This window comes from Hyaena hyaena, unplaced genomic scaffold, assembly GCF_003009895.1.
Source record: "Hyaena hyaena isolate Hyena2069 unplaced genomic scaffold, ASM300989v1 scaffold_358, whole genome shotgun sequence".
NCBI classification, from domain to species: domain Eukaryota; kingdom Metazoa; phylum Chordata; class Mammalia; order Carnivora; family Hyaenidae; genus Hyaena; species Hyaena hyaena.
In genome coordinates, this window is record NW_024080992.1 from 527,802 (window position 1) to 550,156 (window position 22,355).

At 39.7% G+C, this 22,355-nt stretch overlaps 1 protein-coding gene across 2 annotated transcripts in view; it reads right to left on the reverse strand.

Annotated features, from left to right (window-relative positions):
* Positions 1 to 219: 219 nt before the first annotated feature.
* Positions 220 to 22,355, reverse strand: part of TPD52 (tumor protein D52) — a 104,855-nt gene continuing 82,719 nt past the window's right edge. The window contains exons 3-8 of one of the 2 annotated variants that reach the window (XM_039250094.1): positions 20,538 to 20,686; positions 18,627 to 18,728; positions 17,517 to 17,543; positions 9,785 to 9,826; positions 7,996 to 8,044; positions 220 to 3,557 (exon numbers count right to left, since the gene is read on the reverse strand). In XM_039250094.1, coding sequence (XP_039106025.1) covers positions 3,438 to 3,557; positions 7,996 to 8,044; positions 9,785 to 9,826; positions 17,517 to 17,543; positions 18,627 to 18,728; positions 20,538 to 20,686 — 489 coding nt within the window. In that variant the 3' untranslated portion in view covers positions 220 to 3,437. The remainder of the gene's footprint in view (positions 3,558 to 7,995; positions 8,045 to 9,784; positions 9,827 to 17,516; positions 17,544 to 18,626; positions 18,729 to 20,537; positions 20,687 to 22,355) is intronic. The other variant, XM_039250093.1, reaches the window with a different exon arrangement.

The window sequence follows — 22,355 nt, forward strand, 5'->3', positions numbered from 1 at the left end:
ATAGTCAAACTAAAAAATAAGAATAGAGAATTGATCCTAGAAACCAAGGAGAAGACCAAAGCATCATGATAAAGCAAAAGATCATACCCGCTTATAAATATTTTAATAACAAAACTGTTAGGCTTTCACTGCATGCTAGGAAAACCACCAAGTAAAAAGAGTCACACTACCAACCAGCCTCATTATGTAATCAAAATTACCTAGGAGAGTTGACAAGAATTTTAGTCACCAAATAGTATTTATTTAAGTATGAAGTCCTGGCAGGTGACAGGTACATGCAGGCCCTGCCCTCTGGAGGCTTACAAACTAAGAGTGAGTTCTTTTGTCTCATTCTGATTTGGGTTCACTTGGATTTCAGAATCAGAATATGGAAATTATTTGCATAAGTTTTGCAAGTTTACTCAGAAGTGATGGCTTTATATATATATTTATATTTATACATTTATGTTTATTTATTTTGAAAGAGAATGAGCAGGGGAGGGGCAGAAAGAGAGGGAGAGACAATCCCAAACAGCACAGTCAGCAGAGTCATGGATTAATAGCCAAATGTTTCTTCACAAAACAATCTGATTTTTCATCTGGGTCTTAAGAGCTATAAAGAAACACATGTGGTCCTGACATAGGACTTTATGCAGCAACAATTCCTTTGCCTACATACAGCAGATAGTCGCTTAAGAGTCGACATGTAGCGTATGCTTGATACACTTCATTCCATATAGCTACTTGGGTTTTTTTTCCCCCATATCTAGAATATGAAGTGTCTGGAGAGAAGTTGTATAATGGACTCACCTCTTTCCTTGACAGGTAATACATACAAAAGGACCCCATACCCAAATTACAGTATTTTTATTGTTTTCAAATACTATACAAAAAAAGATACAGTGTGCATTTAACAGATCCATAAAGAGTGATTCCAAATTAAAGATGTATTTTCTCTATTTCAATAGTTTGAGTTACTAAAATGATAATCCAATGAATTCTACTCTCTTTCATTGATTTCCTTTGGCCTCAAAAGCATAAGAATTCTTGCTTTATTTTCCACAAACTGCATAAATTGAAGACCTTTCATAAAAAGGAGTTAACTTCAGGGGATTATTTTCATCTATCACACTTCTTGAATTCTTCAAAATCTGGTATTTCACTCTCAAATTGTTCTCCTACAGTGTCAAACACAAAATTCAACACAGTGGCCAGGATCTCTCTGGTATTTCTTAAATATCTGTGAATTCATAATATTGAATCTTCCACAAAGACTATTTTGAATAATATTTCTAAGTCCATATGTTTGTTTTTCTAAATTCATCCTCTTGCTACTTTTTACTACTTCTTTTAAAATGCGGAGTACTTTGCGATAGATTAAATCATTTTAACATTAAGTACAGGAAGACGTCTGGAAAAGTGATTCTCCAATTTCTTTCACAACCATCACCGATACCCACATACACCCATCCCATTTTCCAACGCTTATGCTATCATTTCTCACTGGAAAGTCAAAAGATTTGAGTATATTTCGCTCAGCTAAAGAAACTGCCATCTTATTCCATTTTGTCTTGTTGAAAGATAGTAACAGGGCAGGACACCCAAGAAACAATGCAATGAAAAGATGATGTGCTTTCTTTTTAAATGAAGGACTAATTAGAAAAAAATAATTTAACAGTTATGTTGAGTAACCAGAGTATTTCTACAAAAAGACAAACTTTCTACAGACCCACTCCTCCAGGACAATGCTTCAACAATTGGGACATTTGCCGCAAAGCCCCTTTAAGGAAATAACTTATATGTTAGTCTAACACCATTAAGCAGTGATTTAAAGCGGATAGTAAAAATAATGTTTTTGTTGTTTTGCATAGACACCAGTTGATTCTTTAATACAAGCTATTTCCAGACCATTGGTCTCACAATAAATATTGAGACCTATACTACTGATATACAGAATTTATTAGGCTTTTCACTATAATAGAGCATATTTTTAGTTGCATCTAAAGTGCTATAACAAAAGCTCTAGCAATCAAGAATGGCAGCATGTTACTTAATCAACACTTGTGGCTCTTCAAATTTGGTTTTCAAAGGATAATTTATCCTAAAGTAAATCTAGTCATGCTTTTAAAAAAAAATGCCTTAGGTCACTCCAAGCTTGGCAATTAACATTTGGCATAAACAATAAAACAATCACAACTTGATAAATAACAAATACAACATTATAGGCCATACCATACACAGAATAATGAAAAGGTAATAGTGATGAATAAGTAGCTATTAGAATAGAGTACCTTGGCCTCCATGCAGATACTTTCAGAGGCTTTGGTTCATTCAACCCTGCCATTTTTTCAAAATAGGGAGCAATGTCTGCAGTATCCTTTTATAATTTCTAAGATACCGAAAACAAGTAAGTAAAAAACAATGAGCTGGTTTTCATTAATGCATTAGATCCTCAGGAGTTACCACCAACCCCTTAGTATAAAATCTTTTCAAGTTCTATTAGTCATATAACTTTGTGTGCTTAATTTTATATGGTGCTGAATGAATCAAATGAAGACAGCAATGCTTCCCCTAACGTGATTGATTTTAGCATTATTACAGCTAAAAAACTTTCAGGCTTTTGAGAGGAACATTTGTTGAGAGTGTTCATATTTCAACCTACTGAAATCGAGTATGCTCAATTCAGAATGTTATTTTGCAATTTACTCTGAAACTAAAACTTAAATCTTGTGAAAAATAAGTTGACATAAATGGCATAATAATAAGCACACTACCGTGGTTACTGTCACAGAGGGTGACAAGGATAAGACGATTCCACTCTCAAGTCACCGAGGAGCTTGAATTGCTGTACATGTTGTCACTCACAAACTATAACAAATTGGACGCAGACCTGATTTGTTTGGTCTGCTTTCTTCCGACACACAAGACAGAAGATACCTTGTACCAGGACGACGTTTACTCAAAAATACTTTTTGTAGCTGGTAACTCTTCCCTTGGAGGTAAAGAAAATTATGCCAGAACTTTTAATAACCAGAAAACTTCAAATTTTAGTTAGCAATCAAAGATACGGAGATTCAAAGAGAAAACAAAGAAAATCATTTTGAAGACAAAGATCAAACTGACATCCCAGATCTAGAGCAATTTTATAAAGTAGGAAAGCAGTGATGAGAACCCTGAAGCTTCTTGGATCATTCTAATGAGGACCCCCAGGTATTTTACATGTGGTTTTATAATGGGGTTTCCTAAATGACGAGCCTTAAATGCACATGAAAGGGTGTTTCCAGGGAACAGACGTGAAGATACTTTTATTGTGTTCAACCCACAAACTATTTGGTCAGATGAACATGTAAAGCTAAGGAAAAGCACATCCGGTGGAAGTGAGAGCAATGAGTGTTGACATGATGTGCCTGGATGCTGCTTGCAGCGGCTGGCAGTGGGCGGCATCGCGGGTCAGCCCCTCACAGGCCCCCCTGCGTCTGCTCCGGAAGAGGCTCCGTAGAGGTGGCACTTGCGTTTGCAGTTGAATTCAAGACTTCTCCGAAATCCCCGCCAGAAGGCTTGGTCCCCCCTACCTTAGACTTTAAAAAACAAAAAGATACAAAAAGGACAAGACATCATGAAACAAAAAACTCAGATGACTCTACAAAAAAAGTAACTCAGATTTCACTTTGAAGAACAAATAAATCAGGCACCTCGCAGCCCACTGACTATTCTCTGTATGTACGGAACTTGGTACTGTTGCGCTCGGTGCTGTGGTGGAGGAAACCATGCGGCCTTTTCTGCTGAAATACTTCCACCCCCTCCTCTTTTTTCCCACCCGCTCACTGCTCTTCACAGGGAAATTTGTCTGAACAACTTTTTCAGACCTCTTACTCTAAATTATCTATTGAAGTCTCTTTTTTAAAAAAATATTTATTTATTATTTTTGAGAGAGAGAGAGAGAGAGAGATAGCATGAGCACAGGAGGGACAGAGAGAAGGAGACAGAGGATCCAAAGTGGGCTCCAAGCTGATAGCAGCAGCCCAATGTGAGCTCACACTCATAAACTACAAGATCATGACCTGAGCCAATGCTGGATGCTTCACCAACTGAGCCACCCAGGTACCCCACCATCTCTTTATATTTAGATAGCACTTTGTATTCCATCCAATTGTTCATTCAGCTACACTCATTCAAGAAATACCAAATATAACAAAGGAAAGGCATATATATATACATATGTATGTGTATGTATGTGTGTGTATATATATATGTATATACATACATATACATATATATACATATACACATACACACACATACATATGTACATGTATGTACATGTATATGTATGTGTATGTATATGTATGTGTATATGTATGTATATTCATTCCCCGCTTATGGTAAGCTTTCTAACCCAGTGCTACCTAAGGTATGCTTTTTTTAATTTTATTTTATTTTTATTTACAAATAGTTTATTGTCAAATTAGTTTCCACATATACCTAAGGTATGCTTTAATTGCAGCACACAGATGGACTCTGCATCACCTGGGAGCTTGTTAGGAACAGAGGGTTTCAGGCCAGCCTTCCCACCTCCCTACCTCCAGCTACAAAGGTCTCCAGGAGCTCTTGCCAAGTTAAAGGTTGTGGACCACTACTCCAACTGATCTGGCCTGAAATTCTGTCAATAAACATCTTCCTGCATGAAGAGGTCTACCATACATTTGTATCCTACTTTATGCTCTTCAAAACTTTCATGATGTCACTTCATCCTTAATAACACTGATGTATCTATGCTGTCTCTCTGTTACATCTTAATGACCAGCAGGACAGCTGACTAAGAAACCAGTCAATAGGGCGCCTGGGTGGCTTAGTCGGTTAAGCATCTGACTTCGACTCAAGCCATGATCTCCCAGTTCAGGAGCCCCGCATAGGGCTCTGTGCTGACAGCTCAGGGCCTGGAGCCTGCTTTGGATTCTGTCTCTCCCTGTCTCTCTGCCCCTACCCCACTAGTACTCTCTCTCTCTCTCTCTCAAAAATAAATTTAAAAACATTAAAAAAAAAAAAAAAAAAGAAAAAGAAACCAGCCAATAACAATGAAACTCATAGTAGGCTTAACTTGACCCTGCTCTTAGCTCAGTCTTAACTGACTAGCCCTAGACACATTATCAGCTAGAATCTTGTTGAAATTTTCTCTCATTCCTTTTGGTCTCCCATCCATAATCTCTGAATTGCTTGAAAAATCTGCACAACTTATGTCCCTATATTTGTTACACTTACTAAAACGCATTTCTTAATTATAGGAAAATATGAAGACCCCTGCAATTCAACATGTCTAACGTTGAACTCCTCCCTCCACAAATGGTTCCTTCTTTATTCTTCTGTAAGACTTTAAATAGCTGTAATGCCCACCTAGCTGTCTGGGCCAGACACCTGGGAGTCATCCTTGATCCTTCTCCATCTTGTTCCACATCCGATCTGTCACTAACTTTTTGGCTGCATTTCTAAATCTCTCTCAACTCTTGTCCCATCAGCACTACATTAATTCACTCCACCAGCATCTCTGGCCTGGGTTACAGCTCATTCATCCTAACTAGTCTCCCTGACTCCAGATCTCCTTAGATCTGCAGGGCACCAGTGATCTTCCTAAAATGCACAGAATACCCCACCCGCATTGTTTAAAATCCTTCCTGCTGCCCTAAGTCCAAGTTCTTTAGAGCAGCCTACCCATCTCTCTAGCTTTATCTTCTGCTCACTACCCTGTAGCACAGCAAAGTTGCTGGGATTCCTCAAAAAGGCGTCAAAGCTTTAACCATTTTCCTCAACCTAAAGGCCTCCACTTATATTATCGTGTCCTGTGAGAAGCCCTCTCTTACCTGCCCTCCTAAGCGAGGCCAGACGTTTCTGCATCCCCGAGTCCCCTGTCATGGAGCCTTACCTCACTTTCTATTCCCCCAATGTTTGTTTATTTTTGAGAGAGAGAGAAAGAGCAGAAGCAGAGGAGAGGCACAGAGAGAGAGGCAGACACAGAATCCGAAGCAGGCTCCAGGCTCTCCGCTGTCCACACAGAGCCCGACATGGGGCTCAAACTCACAAACCATGAGATCATGACCTGAGCTGAAGTCAGACACTTAACTGACTAAGCCACCCAAGCGCCACTTCACTTTGTTTTCAGTGGCCATTTAGCTGTCTACACATCTTGCAGAAAGAGTCTACGTCTCTCCTGCTCACCATGGTATCTCTGGTGATACCACTCATCACCTGGCACATGGCAAGTGCTCAATCATCACAGATAAACGAATCAATCCAAAATCTAAACATAAGTACATGCAGACCTGATATTTAATTGAACATAAAGGTAATTTAGCAAGATTGTATCCCAAGTGTACAACCATATTTTGGGGGGGATATCTGTTTCATAAATTACATGTTTTTATCTGAATTCAGGGTGCCTGGTCATGTTCCAAAAGCAAGGTTCACCACAATTTTTAGGATCTATATACACTCAGAGGGAGAATATATAGTAAATGACCTGGAAGTGTCCATTCATCTTCAGTGTCTAAAGAATACAGCCATCTGGTTTTCCAACCTGTCATTTCAAAAACTAATGCTTAAGGCAGATTTTAAGGAGAGATTCATGATAGTCCTAAATAGTGAGAACCGAATTATAGTAAGCCTTGACAGCCTGTAATGTGCAGTTCCTTTGCAAACACAGGACAAGGCATTAAAAAGAATAAAGCAAGTCTCATACTGACCTAGAAGAATGACTGGGATATCTTTTTTGCTCATGAAATACATATTAAGTAGCATCAATGTGCCAAGGAGTAATCTAGGACCTTGAGCAGCACCAGTGAGTAAGAAGAACAGGTCCCCGTGTTTGTGGGATCATTGAGCACATAGGCTAGTGGGGGCTAGATGAACAAGTTCTAGGACTATGAGTGTAATGTGATTCATATTTGAAAAATGTTTACACATTTATATAGAAACAGAAAAAGTGTGTATTAGTGTTTGTATGGGCAAGGAGAAAAGATCCAAATCACGCTACAGTGCTTGGGTTTCTTTCCATAAGTAGCCCCGGCTTCTGTAATTTAAAAAAGATGCATTTAAAAATAAGTAACTCAGTTACAATTATGAAAGACTAAATCTGAATATTTGTTTTTAAGCAGATTTATATAAAACGCTTAAGATCATTTTAACCCTTAAAAAATACCCACAGTAATTATCAGAATTCGTTTAGGAAGAAAACGAAGGCTCTGCGCAAACTCTGTAGAGAAGGCTGGGTACTGGTCAGGAATTAAACAACCTTTCTGGTCACTTGTGATCCTGAGAGTTAATAACTTTATAGTTTCGAATATAATCTTGAAAATAATATAATTTATACATTGATAAAACTAATCATTGAAAAATGCCCACCTTCACTATAATCAAAGCAATCAAAAAATAAAACAGTGAATTATCAATGGTGATCACTATGGCATAAGCATCATCATAATATAAATGTCTAATGATTGAGGGCTGAACAAACAGTATTTGTCACAAGGTACATGTAAGCATCCATTAAACATAATCTTGAGGAAGAATATTTAATGAAAAAGGAAAATGTTTATGTTGTATCTGGTTAATTCCTTCTTAAAGAATTAACATTATAGTCTGACTACACACATATCACTGACTCCAGGTGATAGGACCAATTTTTTGTGTGTTACTCTTTGGGCTTTTCGATGTTGCTAATTTTCCTCAAAATTTATATGAAATTTTGTCAAATTATGAAAGTATTTCAGCAGCACACACACTTCTCAAGTACTACTGGCTTTTTAAATTACACATATCCTTTTAGCATTCAGCATCTACCATGCTACAACGTACACTCAAAACATCGATTAAAAGAGTACATACCACCTACAATAATGTAAAGAATAAAGTCATCAAAGATCTTTAAATACTTTTTAGAAAGAGTAATATGAATGATTTACCCACAGCAAAAAAAATTAAGGCACCATGCAAGACATCACTAAGATTCTACTCATCTCTACTTGCCTTTAAGTTTTCAACTTTTTCTTCAAATGATTTGAAAGTTGGGGAGTTTCTATGGAGAGAAAGAAAAACAGAGTCAAATTACAAACACTGAAAAAAAAACTCACCGATTTTGAAGCATCATTAGTTGACTGTACTCCTCTTCACAATTATTCTCAATCAACAAAGAAACACATATGTATTTAGCTGTACGTGTGTGTGCAGGCATACATGCAAAGAGGTATTATTAGCTAAGATATCAATTTCTGGCCTAAGATTCTTACAATGCCTTTAGTTCCACAAACAGCCCATCTCAGACGTGATATAGACACATTCAAGTACAAGTGTGAGGAGAAGACACAAAGTCAGGTAAAACACGAATTCTGTCACTTCTTCATCTAGGCGTGCCACCACTAGATCAGTTTAATTTTGGTTAAAGCACTATACTCTAAAACTCGTGTTTAAATTCACACGTTGCCTGGCAAAGAGTCCTACATGAACCCACATCACCAACCAGGACAAGCAGACCACATGAGGTTCTACAACGAGCATCCTGGTTCCCAGGGAGCAGCATTAGAGATGAGAAATGAGAGACCAAAATAAAGGAAGAAGCACAAACATGTGGTTTTGCCTCAGTCACAAAGCTGCCCCAGTGACAGAGCGCTCTGAGCCCCGGAACGCCTCTCCCGCGCCTTCACACTCATCCATATTGATTACCGAGGATCACAGAACCTATGTTGCTCATGTCTGGGTTTCTGAAGCTTTTATACTATCCACCTGACCTCAAATATCCTTCCTACTACCTAGATGAAAAAGGTGAAGAAGGGAACAAGGGGTTTCTCCTCCCTACCGCGGTGATGGGCAGCCGACCCAAGAGGTGGACCCCCAGATACATCAGGAGCACTTGGGAAGTTGTGGGCAATGCAAGTTTTGAGTTCCCACCTCAAGCCTACAGAAATCAGAAATCAGAGGGTGGAGGGGGGTCCAGCAAGCAGAGAGTTTAAGCAGCATTCCAGGTAGTTCTGGTGTCTACTAAAGGTTAAGCCAAGCATATGTTGTTAAAAATTCCCTGCCTCGGGGCGCCTGGGTGGCTCAGTCGGTTAAGTGTCCGACTTCAGCTCAGGTCATGATCTCACTGTTCATGGGTTCAAGCCCTGCGTCTGGCTCTGTGCTGACAGCTCAGAGCCTGGAGCTTGTTTCAGATTCTGTGTTTCCCTCTGTCTCTGACCCTCCCCTGCTCATACCGTCTCTCTCTCTCTCTCTCAGAAATAAATAAAAACATTTTTTAAAAAAGTTTAAAAAAAAATTCCCTGCCTCTCTAGAGAGGTTAATGAGGTAATAACATGCACCGCTTGCGCGTTGTTTCCTGATGGAAGAGGATGGCAGAACTGAATCACAGTGGCTGCAAATGTCAGAATGGGATGAGGGAAGCGTAAACAGGGAGGTTGGAAAAGCGGAGTAACTAAAGCTTATGCCGACAGAGGCGGTGGGACACGTGTACCTATGAAGAGCTTTATTAGATGGGTTAGTGTTCACTTTTTCAGTTAAGCGGATTTAAAATATAAAATAATTTAATAGGTTTACAAAATAAAATAGAATAACTCTTTTCTTTTAAAATCCCAAACCTTTAATGGATCACAGGCACCCACCTTAACATTATAGGAAGAGCAAGTGAAAACGAATACAGCGTTAAATGCACAGCGTGTTTAGAGCAGAACGCTAGTTCTCCGCTACAGAAAAGTTCAAGTTTACACACCCAAATAAAGAATAAGAGAGCACAACATCAGCTACATTGTGTAAAAGTATACTTTACCTCATGGCAGGCATGCTAATTGAATGTTGAATGGAGCGGATACTAAGAGGCAGCATTAAAAAGAGACAGACATGAAGTTAGTATGGTGATTAGACATTATAAAACTCAGCTCTCTAGGGGCTCATTCTTTTGGCACCATTAAGACTTATCTACTTTTTGAGGTGGAGGGGATCAAAGTCATTCCAATGTGCTTTTATTCGCAAGCAAATTATTTTTTAATTTTTTAAACTGTTCTTACAAGTTTATTTATATATTTAAATAATTTCTGCACCCAACATGGGGCTCGAACTCAGGACCCCAAGATCAAGAGTCACATGCTCCAACTGAGCCAGCCAGATGCCCCTTCGTGAGCCGTTTTAACCCAAGTAGTTAACAGAACTAATAATTCAACCTTGCGTTTTATAGCACTTAAAAAATTCTACAGTGCTTTCCACTATATCTATGGGGCATCTAGCACTGAGGCTCAGAAGTGAAGTGCTTTACCCAAGGTCACAGCAGAATGGAACCTGGGTCTTTGGGACTCCTGATTCAATGTTCACCGCCTCCCCTCAAAAAACGAAGCACACATACAGGCACACACACGCACAAGTGAGGCTGGTGAAGGGCTCCAGCAGCGGCCTTTCTCCCACATATTTGTGATCAGACCAAAACAGGAAGGCTTCAAAATAAATCATCTATTTCACAACTGCCAACTGATTTACAGATCACTCCTTAGTAGTAGTATCAATTTCCTAATAAGAGACACTCATACTTCAGCCCAATGAAATAAATGTTCTTAATGGTCATTTTTAGCCCTTTGTTTTACTAGCACCAACTTCTTTCTCAAAGGCAATATAGTTTACCAATTGTTCAGGTTCAAGGTTATCTACTCTCAGCCATCTCCCATAGAGACCACCTCACAAGATGAAATCACTTTAATTCTTGGGCTCACAAAGGCACGGTAAATTGCTGATATGATTACTCTGCTTATAATAGTTTGATCACTGGCACAGCAGCTTTGGTAAGAAATCTTTCCTTCTGGTAAGCTGGACAGTCCAAGGTATTCTCAATTATGTTTGAATATTGTGTGTGTGATTTAGTTTCCTCAAATATCAGTTGCTACACATGACAATGTGTTTTAAGAGTAGCTCCCCAAATCTAGTTTTGCACTAATATGTAATGACATGGGGTATGATCTTGATAAAAATCAAAATATGCCGGCAGTTCACGTAGTCCAGATAATCAGTAAAGTATCAGGACATCTTCGTACTTAATGTGGTATATAACACAGGAAAGAATCCATGCAGCTCAGCACTCTCTCTATGACAGTGGTAGATACCCTGGGTACAAGACTACATTCTAGGAGGAATTTGCTAACGTTTTTCCTGCTTGATCTATTGCAATGGGCTAGATCCATACTTGAGGGATAGAGATTAATAAAAATCATCCTTCTTAGTTTACAATACTATTAATTACAATAGTTTAGACTAGCTTAGATCCTTCTAAAGAGCCTGTCTAGTCACATTTCCACAGCCCCCTTCCATCATCATCAATAATGATAACTGGATTGGTAGAACTCCACCCACCACAACTAGCCTCCCAGTGATCTGCAAACAGTTTGGACTGAGTGAAAAGGAAAAAAAAAAACAAAAACAAAAACGAGGACAATTAAGATTCTTATCCTCGGATTTTGTAATCAGGACACTAAGCCACTGGTCAGTTAATGGCTAGGTACATGAGCTAAAAAGTTATGTGAACTTAGACACTGAGGAAGGCCTTTTTTGGGACCAGGAGGTATAGGCTGCAAGAATGCAGAAGCCAGTTCCCAAAGAAAGGACGAAGTATAAGTGCACAGACAGGTAGAAGAGAGATAACCATGCAGGGAAGAGGGCAAGGTGCAAGAGGAACAGCAGTTTCCTTGGTTCTGGGAAGCAACCTTGATTTATTTCTACCAGCTTTCCAACAAGTAGGGCTAATCCGCATGGGGCAAGGGCTCGCTACCTTTCCTCTCCTCAGATTCCAAAAGAACTTTCTATGTGACACATTCTCCTTCTTAGGTGAGCTAGTTTACACAATTTTTTGTTCCTCATAACCAAGACTCTTCACTGGAACATTCACTTTGACAGAAATTACCAAATTCTGACAAGAGAAGGGGAGTGATGGCTGAATGTATGATAAACTGCCTGTTCACAGGACTCACTGACTGAATTCAATAGTATCAACAAAATGAAGAAATAGGTAAAGTGCAAATTTCAGAAATCCATAGCTAATTGTAGCCACTGCCCCTAAACACCCACTTAAAACTCATTCCTTCCAATGGCCATTTGTGGTTCTGTGCCCCTTGAACCAGCATACACGCTAGTTAAGAGGAAACAAGTCAAAGGCAAAGTGGAAGAAATGATCATAAAATGAATTCTAAATGCATCAAGTTGACCGTAATTCAACATCCAGGGCACACATTACTTCAGGATTATTCTACATGAGAAATAAACTGAGGTCATAAGAGTTGAAACACTGAATGATAAACATCGCCTGAAATGATCAGGGGATGGAGACTGAAAACAAGAAGTCAGGGAAGAGCTACGCCTGCATCTAGTCAAGGGGTCTCCCCTGATAAGGGAAAAGACAGATGGGAGTGAAACATTAATGTAAGGAGGTATCAGGAAGAAAGGGGAAACTCACAAATAAGGCAAACAGGAGCAAATAATAAAGTTGGAAATACAGATAATTGCTTAAATATTTTTTTACAATGTTAACTACAGCAAAGGACCACCAATGTGCTTCCAAGAAAACCAAGTCAGAAGTTGATAATTTGGGGCATTTTAAGTTATTAGGCACCAAACAGACATCAATAATTTTTGCAATATGACTTAAAGAAGAATGTTAAAATGATCAGTTTGAGAAATCTAAGAAACAATGTAGCATCTCTTATAAAGGACTTTAGGGTCCTTCACAGGATCATGGCATAATCATACTTGCTAGCATTGAACTTCAATCAGCAAAGACAAACTGAAGCATACACACACTAAATGTTTAAGTGGGACTATATCAGGGAAAACAAGGAAGTGTTAACAATAAGGTGTGTCTTTTGTGATAAATCACCAAGTTGACTTTTGTTGTGAGCACTTTTCTATAGGTTTTATATTTCACGATAAGATTAAAAATACACTCACTGAATAAAAAATGAAATCAAATTAATATAGATACATACAAAGTCCCTATGTCTCCCTGTAGTTGAGGTAGCTATTTTAATGGCAAAAACAAGAAGTATCTAGCTATTTCAAGTCCATTCAGTTATCTGAACTTCTCTGTAATCCATACTTAGATGAAATTCAATTTTGTTCGTGGCTAATTGGTAATCAAACAACAGGGGAGGGGGGCTCTTCTTGCATTTGTAGCTTTCCTGTAGAGACTTACACAAAGCCTCAACTTGCCTCAGCTTACAGAGCATCTCCAATTTCACTGAAGCTTAAATATAATACAGAAAAGTTCAAAAGCAAAAAGCTGCGTTGTTGCTGGACCAGATCTCTAATAGATATGCCGTGAGGGTTAAGTTAGCAACTATACAACAAATTTTGTTAAAAATTATCCAGGTCAGTTTGTAACCCTCAAATAATAGCATCAAAAGTAGGAATGTAAAACACTGTAAAAACACTGACCAAAAAAAAAAAAAAAAAAAAAAATCAGGGGGCAACCTGATTCTCACTAAATGCTTCTCAATCTTGTATTTTTTCTTACTTTAGAAAAGTTATTCTTGGGGCGCCTGGGTGGCTCCGTTGGTTAAGTGCCTAACTCTAGGTTTCAGCTCAGGTCATGATCTTATGGTTTATGAGATCAAGCCCCATGCTAGGCTCTGCACTGACAGCGTGGAGTCGGCCTGGGATTCTCTCTCTCCTTCTCTCTCTACTCCTCTCCCATTCACACACTCTGTCTCTCAAATAAATAAACGTTTTTTTAAAGTTATTCTATTAAAAAGCTGAATTGACTTTAAAAATTTTCCTGGTTTCTTACACGGTTCCTTGATTTTTTCATCCCTAATCACAATAAAGGGGGAGACATAAAGGGAGGAAGGAGAAGGAAGTGACAGGTCGTACACAGAGAAAGAAAAGAAAGCGTTAATGGTTAGCATGTTTGAATGCTTACTATGGGCCAGGCACGCTTTTGCGAGCTATATATGTATTATTTTTCCATTTTGCCCTCACAATAATTTCTTTTTTTTTTAATTAATTTTTTTTTTTTACAAATAGTTTATTGTCAAGTTGGTTTCCATATAACACCCAGTGCTCATCCCCACAAATGCCCTCCTCCATGCCCATCTCCCCCCTCCCCCCCCACACCCATCAGTCCTCAGTGGGCAAACCATGAAAGACTCCTGAATACCTCACAATAATTTCTTTACTCTAAGTGATAAGCCAAAGTAAGTGCTGGCCAGTGCCTGGAGGGGCCTATTCTTAAACCACGATTGCTTTGGGGAGGCAGAACAATGCAGAGAAGAAAACAGGCTCCAGAACCAGGGCGTGGCCTGGGTTCAAACCTTGACCTTCAGCCACTTAGCTGTGTGGTCTTGGGGGAGTCACTTAATCTCTCTATGGCTCGGTTTCCTCCTCTGTAAAATCAAAACACTAACAGCATCTACTTCAGAGGGACTATATACAGCCTTGCCTGGGATGTAATTATTAACTATTATTATTTCTACAGATGAACTTTAACAGAAACACACATTAACATTTATTTCATATTAGATTGTAGCCTTTAAAACTTTCCTACTGCACCCAGTTGTTATTTCAGTTGGTAACTGGGACCACACAGTCTGACCCAGGGTCTGGCACATGGTTAGCATCTAATAAACACTTCAGAACGAAAGCATGAATGAACAAACAATTGTGGTAACTAACATTAGGAAATACGGGCATGAAAGAAAAGTTCAATAAAGCTTTTCAAATTCTAATCAAAAAGCACTCTCTGAAAGAGAAGGCATCATTTCTCTTCCCATTAGGGGTGGAAATTTTTAGCAAAACAGAACTGTCTGGAATAACTCTAATGAGCCCCAAAGAAACAAAAAAAAGATATCTAGAGGTTTATATGAAAAATACACAACGTAAAAAGGAGAAACTTCCCCTGGAAATAAAGGCAAAGTTAATTAGCACTTCCTCTTAAATATATCAAAAATACTTGACTAATGAGGCTGCTGAATTATTATACTACACTATTAATAACACTGAAATTGATGTTTAACACTGACACCAAGGAAAACGAGAAGGCTCTTTCAGAGTGTCTCTCAAAAACTTAAAGGCACGAATCAATGCTCGGCATATATGTGTAGGCAGTGAGCGAACAGGAGACGGGTGGATATGAACACCACACCTGAGGGGGAAAGCCAGCTGTCCCTAACGGGCCTCCACCATAGTTCTCATTATAATGTCCCACATATGGCCCTCGACCCTGCTGTCACAGACACTTAATTCTCAGGGGATTACAAACAGATCTCTCTGTCTCTCCTTTCTCCTCCATTTCCTCCTCCTCACACACCCACCTGAGGTGTAAGGCAAATAAGACCTAAATCCCAAGTGCCAATGTACTAATGGACAACGTGACATAAAAACTGTTGCTGAGTCTAACGATTCATGTCAGCAAGTCACCCACAATTCTGTCAGAGAGTGAAATCATTGCCACAAGCTTGCTGGGTAAGCCGGGACTCAAAACAAAAGGAAGTTGACAGGATTAAGTAACTATTTCAAGCACTTGGCCAACGAGGCCTCTAGCATCCTCTCCATGGGAGCAGAGGCCTTGCTGCTGGACCGAAACCCTCAAAATCTACTTTCCAAGCTTCCTCTCCTTGGACAGTTTTTGGAGCCAGTATTTGCCACCGTGACTCAGTGACCTAGGAGAAGTGGTTTTTCTTCACATAGGTTTTCTATTATGTATGCTTTTATGTGTTTCTATTATGTATGTTCTCATATATTTTTATGACATGCGAACACACGGGATCAGATCACAACCAGGGCTTCTTGGCCTAGAAGCTGAAGTGACTTCAGCCAGCTTTTAATCTGTGAAACTTCTAAAATTTAGCTTTCAGAAAATGATCTCCATCTCTCCTTTCCAGGTTTTAATCAAAAGTCTTAATTTAACCCCCACATACGGATACACAATATATTATTAGAATCAGGACTAAAAATGGCAGAGTGTAATCTCAATTATAGCTTTTAAATGAAATGAGAAAAGTGACTGCCTAAGGAGCTAGAAAAGAGTGGCAATACCGAATTTGTTCCTGGTCAATTAATAAGACAGCACATACCGAGCCATTTTAGGTACATTTGCTTAATCTTAGAAGTAAAGAAAGAGAAAGACCAGGGGCGTGTACTGATGAAACATCATTGCCCAACAGCACTTACATAAATATTTTTATATTTTTGTTTCTATCACATCTAACATTGTTATATAATCCGGCGTTAACCAGGCTCTTCCTCCTTAGCTCTTTCCTAGTCCCCACCCCTTTCCCCTACTCCATCCACTCAAAGATTGTAAGGTCTTTCAGTATAAGAACCATATCTGATTTATGGTTATATTCCTTGGACCTGTCCACCAAATGCACTCTAACATGATCAGAATGGATTCTGGGACTGAATACGTATTCACACAACTCAAACGACCTTAGGCCATTTTTAATTGAACACCAAAAATACAGAATCACCTCCTATTGCTGATTTCTTGATTTTCTTTAGGGCAAAGCTGAACTTTAAATAATTCAGTGTTTAGAGCTGATTTATCCCTAACGGTTGACTCTGACTAGGCCAGAAAGACTTCAGCAATAAGTTTAAGTTTCCTTACTTAAGAAGACAAACAGCTAGACAATAGCAAGTGACTGCTTGAGAATAGAATTTGCGTTAACAAGAACATAGATGCAGACAACAGACTATGTTGTCTTTCCTGCTTATACTCTAAAGACCTTTCTCCAACTCCGTTTTCGCTATTACCTGGATAAACAGTCTGTATGGGAGACTGAGAAGTGGTTTGCTCAACATCACAAAGGTTTCTTCTAAAAGGCATGGTTTGGGCTGATATCTTTTTAATGTGGTGTTTTGTTTTGTTTTGTTTTGTAGCCTAATAGGCTATTTTTCCTTTTGCAACCATGAGCTTTCCTTACCTGGATACGCAAAGAGTATAACTAGTGCCAAGAAATTTAAAAAATAGTAAGAACTACCAGCTAGTAAAACAAATACTGAAAAGCGCAGAGTAATGGGTATATTTCACCTTATGCCTATTTTACCACAATACAAAAAAATGATCAGAGTAACCTGTAGAAGACAGAAGACTGACATCATGAGGCAGAACATATGTACTCTATTACAGAAGCATAATGGGACCCACATGAAGAATTCCAACATCCTTACAAAAGCACTAAAGAAATTAAAGCATCAAAAGCAAACAAAGTCAGACATTAAAAGGGAGGAATTCTGTATGCCATGGTTGAGGTGCTTCTTTTGACCAAAAAAGAAGTAAGAAATGTCAAAATCATTTCCATAGTCCAGAACCACAGTGGCCTATTCTTCTTCTTTTACTTTATCCGTTACCCATGGTATAGAAGAAACCCTCCCTTAAAAATAGGTATGCACTAAGGAAAAAGATATTCCAAACGCAAGAAAAGTATGCAGTGGACACACACAACCATCCAACATGGCGGAATAAAACCGAATTAAGCACACTTGTCTTAGACACCAGCTAAAGCTGCACGGATAGTTCAAGCTCTCCTTACCTAAAGGAATGTGAAAAGGCTTGCATTCTGCAAGAAGCCACAGTAAGCATTAAAAAAGAAAGCAAGTTCTGGTAAATCTAAAACAATGGAATCACCTACTTTTTAAAAGTTGTGTAAGGCTTTAACTAGACTCTAAAGGGCTAGACAATCAAGTTGGCATAAAAAGACATGAGAGCACCTCAGAGATGTACATAAATTGTCAAAAGGCACCAAGTAACCTATGTTTACTACACAAACGTTTAGAATGATGACAGTCCAGGTATAAGAAGTCATTTGGATTTTTGGTACAGGGTATGTAATACACTGGTGGCCAAACTTATTCAACCAACAAAATTCCGGTTGTAAAAGCTACATTCCCCACAAATGAAAAACACAAAGGCATGCAATCTGGGGGTTTTGCTGGTAAAACAAACAAACAAAAAAAAGTTCATGCCAACAGGAGCACAGTAAATTTAAACCATGTTTGTCACTTTCAGCGCTATTTGACTCAACATGGAGGGGGGCGGGGTCAGGGTGGAGGATGCACAAAACACTGTGAAGTGGTTTTATCAAAACTGCCGGGAAAATTCTGCAGACTCATCTGAAATAGAAATGCAAAACAAAAAGCAAAGCTCAATATCAAGATTTGGGCCTAAGCATGAATGCAGAAGGAGCTTACACATTTGTATGAACCAGTACATGGATGAGCATGTGGTGATCACACCAGGGTGCAACAATGTACCGCCCAGAACCGGGGCCGGTCTCGGTCCACGCGTGCAGTCAGTGCTCCCGGACCAGTCCGCAGGAGGACCACAGGCTCGGCCCGCAACCACAAACTTGCAACCACAAGAGACATACTTACCCTGCATGATCAGGAAGGACTAAAAGAACAGAAATGCACAACCAGAATTTTCCAACAACCTTAAACGTACTCACAAGATGACTATTTTGAACGCTATGCCTAAGAGCCAGAAGGCTACACCTAAAACAATTGACGCAGTATCTCAGGTCCTGGTTTGAAGGAGAGGAGAATCCAGCATTACCCACAGCCAAGGTCAGGAAATACATGCAACCACAACATATTTTAATTTGTCTCAGCTACTTAATGAGCAAGGAGAGAGGAGGACATACTTTACGTCTTCCAGCTTTTTGGTGATGACCGATCCAACAGAGGAGAAAGCAGCTGATGCCTTCTGTCCAGCTTGAGATAAGGTTTCAGAGGTCTTTTTATATCTAGATTAAATTATAAAAGAAGAGAGTAAAGAAAAGTTAAGCTAAGCTTTTCTAATAGCAATTATTTACAGCACGATCACCACCTCTTGGAGAGCTCTCAAAAATTTTACAAAAAAATTGTTTTTAGAACACCCCCAATCCTTCATAACCACAAGAACGGCATCATCACAAGGTCTTATCATTAACCAGCAGGCTCAATCTTCAGCTGTGTCCTCGGACAGCCAAACAGAGGCCTATAAAGGCAGGGCCGACGGAATCAGAGTAAGGGGTAAAAATAGTCATAGAGAAAAGATGAAAATGAGCCAGAGGCTGAAAAAAATTATAACTCTTATTCTTTTTCTACTAAAGGCAAACAAAACAAAAATGAAATCAAATGCCTCACATGCGTTTTATAACTTTATCCTCTAATAAGCAACCAGAAGCAAGGTAAGGGCCATGGGTACTTTAGTATCCAAATAAATTATATGGACATAAAGAATTTTTTTTTAATTTTGCAAGTCTGCAGAGCTACCACATAAGGACTTGTGGACTCTTGACAGAATACATAAAGTGTGTGACAGTCAAAATGACTCAAGTATGAGATTTGCTATAGCACAAAGCTATCATTTATCACCTCCCACTTCCCATCTACCCAGGGATTAATGAAGGGCAAATAAAACCAAACGAATATGGTAGCTACAAAGAGTTATAGACAAATAGCTCATGTTATAGACAGGGATGCTCAGGCATCTTTACTTATTCCATCAAGATGAAATGTGAAAAACAAAAAGTTTATGGTGATATACACAGAATAGCTTCCTGGACCTACATGGGTAGGAAGTGGACCGAAGGGGGTGGGCACCCTGGTGTTGTCATGTCAAGATGCAGTCAGCCTCCTGCTGCTGGTGACAGCTCAGTGCATGGGACGGAACACAGATGATAAAGAATACATTTCTGGGGCACCCAGGTGGCTCAGTCAGTTAAGCGTCCAACTCTTGATCGCCACTCAGGTCATGACCTCATGGTTTGTGAGTTCAAGCCTCGCATTGGGTTCCGTGCTGATAATATGAAGTCTGCTTGGGATTCTCACTCTCTCTCTCTCTTGTTCTCTCTGCCCTGTGCTCACACACACGTGCTCTCTTTCAAAAATAAATAAACTTAACAATATATATTTTAAAGAACATACTTCAGAATCTGTTACCAGAAGCTTGCTCCTCCTTGTGCTAGGAAACAAAACCGCATCACGATAAGGCCATAGCAAAATGTATGTGATGAAAAAGACAAGAAGATTAGGGGTGGGCCTCTGCCACCCGCACATATCAGAGACAATTAGCCAAGGGTCTTACGCTATGTAGAGAGCAGGGTAAAAAGAAGACCAGCTCTGTTCTTGGTCAAATCTGAGTTCAAAAGTCGCCTCCACATTTTGAGTTTTGTGACCTCAAAACTTATCTGATCTGGGTTCCTTCTTTCGGGCTATCTCACCACCCGCCCTATCTGGTTATTCTGAGGACTAAGCAACACATGTGCATTTCTAACAAGTCCATATATAACATTTTTGGAGCTTGAATGTTATTTCTTCAACTCACATATGAGGCTGGTTTTCTTTCTATCTCCTAAAACAGTCCGGAAGACCAAAGTTAGAGAAAAGCCAGGTACACTCAAAAACTGAGCGGGGGGGGGGGGGGGGGGGGGGGGGGGAGGGAGTGTCCTCTGTGGTATAAAGAAATGTTGCAGAGGCATCCTCAGCCCCTTTTAGTTCCCCTACCCAGACAAAAGGAGCAAAAGTGTCCTTTACATTCTCTAGAAAAATGTATGATCAAGGGAACATACGCAGATGTTGCTGTCACATCCTGCCAGCCTTTGGCAATGTTCTGTTTTAGTTCCTGTAGTGAATTGATCCCAAGTTTCCGTTTGATCTCTGCTAGATGCTTCTCTTTTGCTGCTAACACTTGAGACAGAGTCTGGATTTCTTCTTCTACCTATGAGAAAGGGGGATGGGGTCAAAATACATACAGAGTCATTCAATAAGTTAAGATTATTAGTGTAAACTATATTCAAAATTCTGGAGTCATTTGGTTTTTTTAAATGTTTTATTTATTTCTGAGAGAAAGAGAGAGGCAGCATGAGCAGGGGATGGTCTGAGAGAGAGGGAGACACAGAATCCAAAGCAGGCTCCAGGCTCTGAGCTAGATGTCAGCACAGAGCCCAACGCAGGGCTCGAACCCACAAACCGTGAGATCATGGCCTGAACCGAAGTCGGACGCTTAACCGACTGAGCCACCCAGGTGCCCCTCTGGAGTCATCAAAAACATTTTTTGATTCATTTACCTGTCTCTTTAAAAACCACATATAGCATGTTGCTAAGTAAGCTGGTTATGTGCTGCTCTCTCCTGTACAGCTTCTCTTCTCTTCCTTATATTTCTACCTTGAACTGTCCTCAGCCTTCTCCTCTCTCTCTGTACATCCTTGCTCAGCAATGTCATGGAGGCTTAGGGCTCGAACCTCCACACAGACAATATTCCAATTATTCTAACATCCACTCTTCTGACCTCTGGTCTGCGTCTCCAGCTGGACAGTTCTAGTAGAAAGCCCACAAAACTCCTATTTGTGTACCAAATCAAACCTATCTCCACTCTCCACCAAAACACGCACAGCCAAGCCAAATCGAAATCCAACCTTCCCATACATTTCATGTGAGTTTATCCTGGGAATGTCTGTCCCAGGGCCTGCCAAAGCCACAGACACAAACAAATCAAACGGTCTCCCCCAGAGCGCCCCGCAGTAGTCCTGTGTGCACCTCCTGATGCTGACTGAGCAGCAGTAGCTGGGTGATTAGAGGTGGGTCCCTAGCCCAAGGACAGCCAACCCCTCAAGTGGCCACCAACCAGTGAGTGATGTGCCCGAGGTAAAAAAAGAGACTTGGATCTCTCTCATTCAGGAACCCAGTTTGAAAAACGGAGATAACATTGGGAGAAGCTGGAAAGACTTGGATGAAGAAGCCCTCAAGTACAGGTAGGGCACAGTGAGATTATGAGCAATGGAAGCTTAAATGCACTTGAGGAGGCCAAAACTCTACGCAGAAGCTAGGAAGAAAAAGACTTACAGGGCAGGACAACAGGCTGAGGCAGAAAAACAGAGGGCAAGAGGCAGACCCACAGAGAGAAATGGGCCTCATGCAGGGACCTTTTGTGCCAGGAAGCTGAAAAAGTGAGGTAGTCATTAATATTCAAGATCCTTAGAAAGATGCGGCCTTTGACTTGTTGCAAAACCATATTCTCAGCCTTGACCTCACACTTCTAGGATTTCAAAGGCAGCGTGGACTTAAAAAAACAGCGTATAGTGCTATTAAACTGTTTTCACCACTGATTAAACCTTCACAGAACACAAAGTGAAGAAAAAAAGTACTCAACAAAAGGAGAGAAGGATAAAAAAAAAAAAAAATGTGATGTGGCTACCAAAACAAACAAAACAGAGTTGTGAAGATGGCACTACTTAGAAGGTAGGTCCAGAACAAAGATAATCCTCTGTGATTGGCAGACAGAACCTCTCATTCTGCACCAGTTTTGGAAGTCACGTTTAAGTGGCATATGGAAAGAAAAAGGCAACAATGAATAAAGGAGGTTCAAAATCAAGTAAATTACATAATTT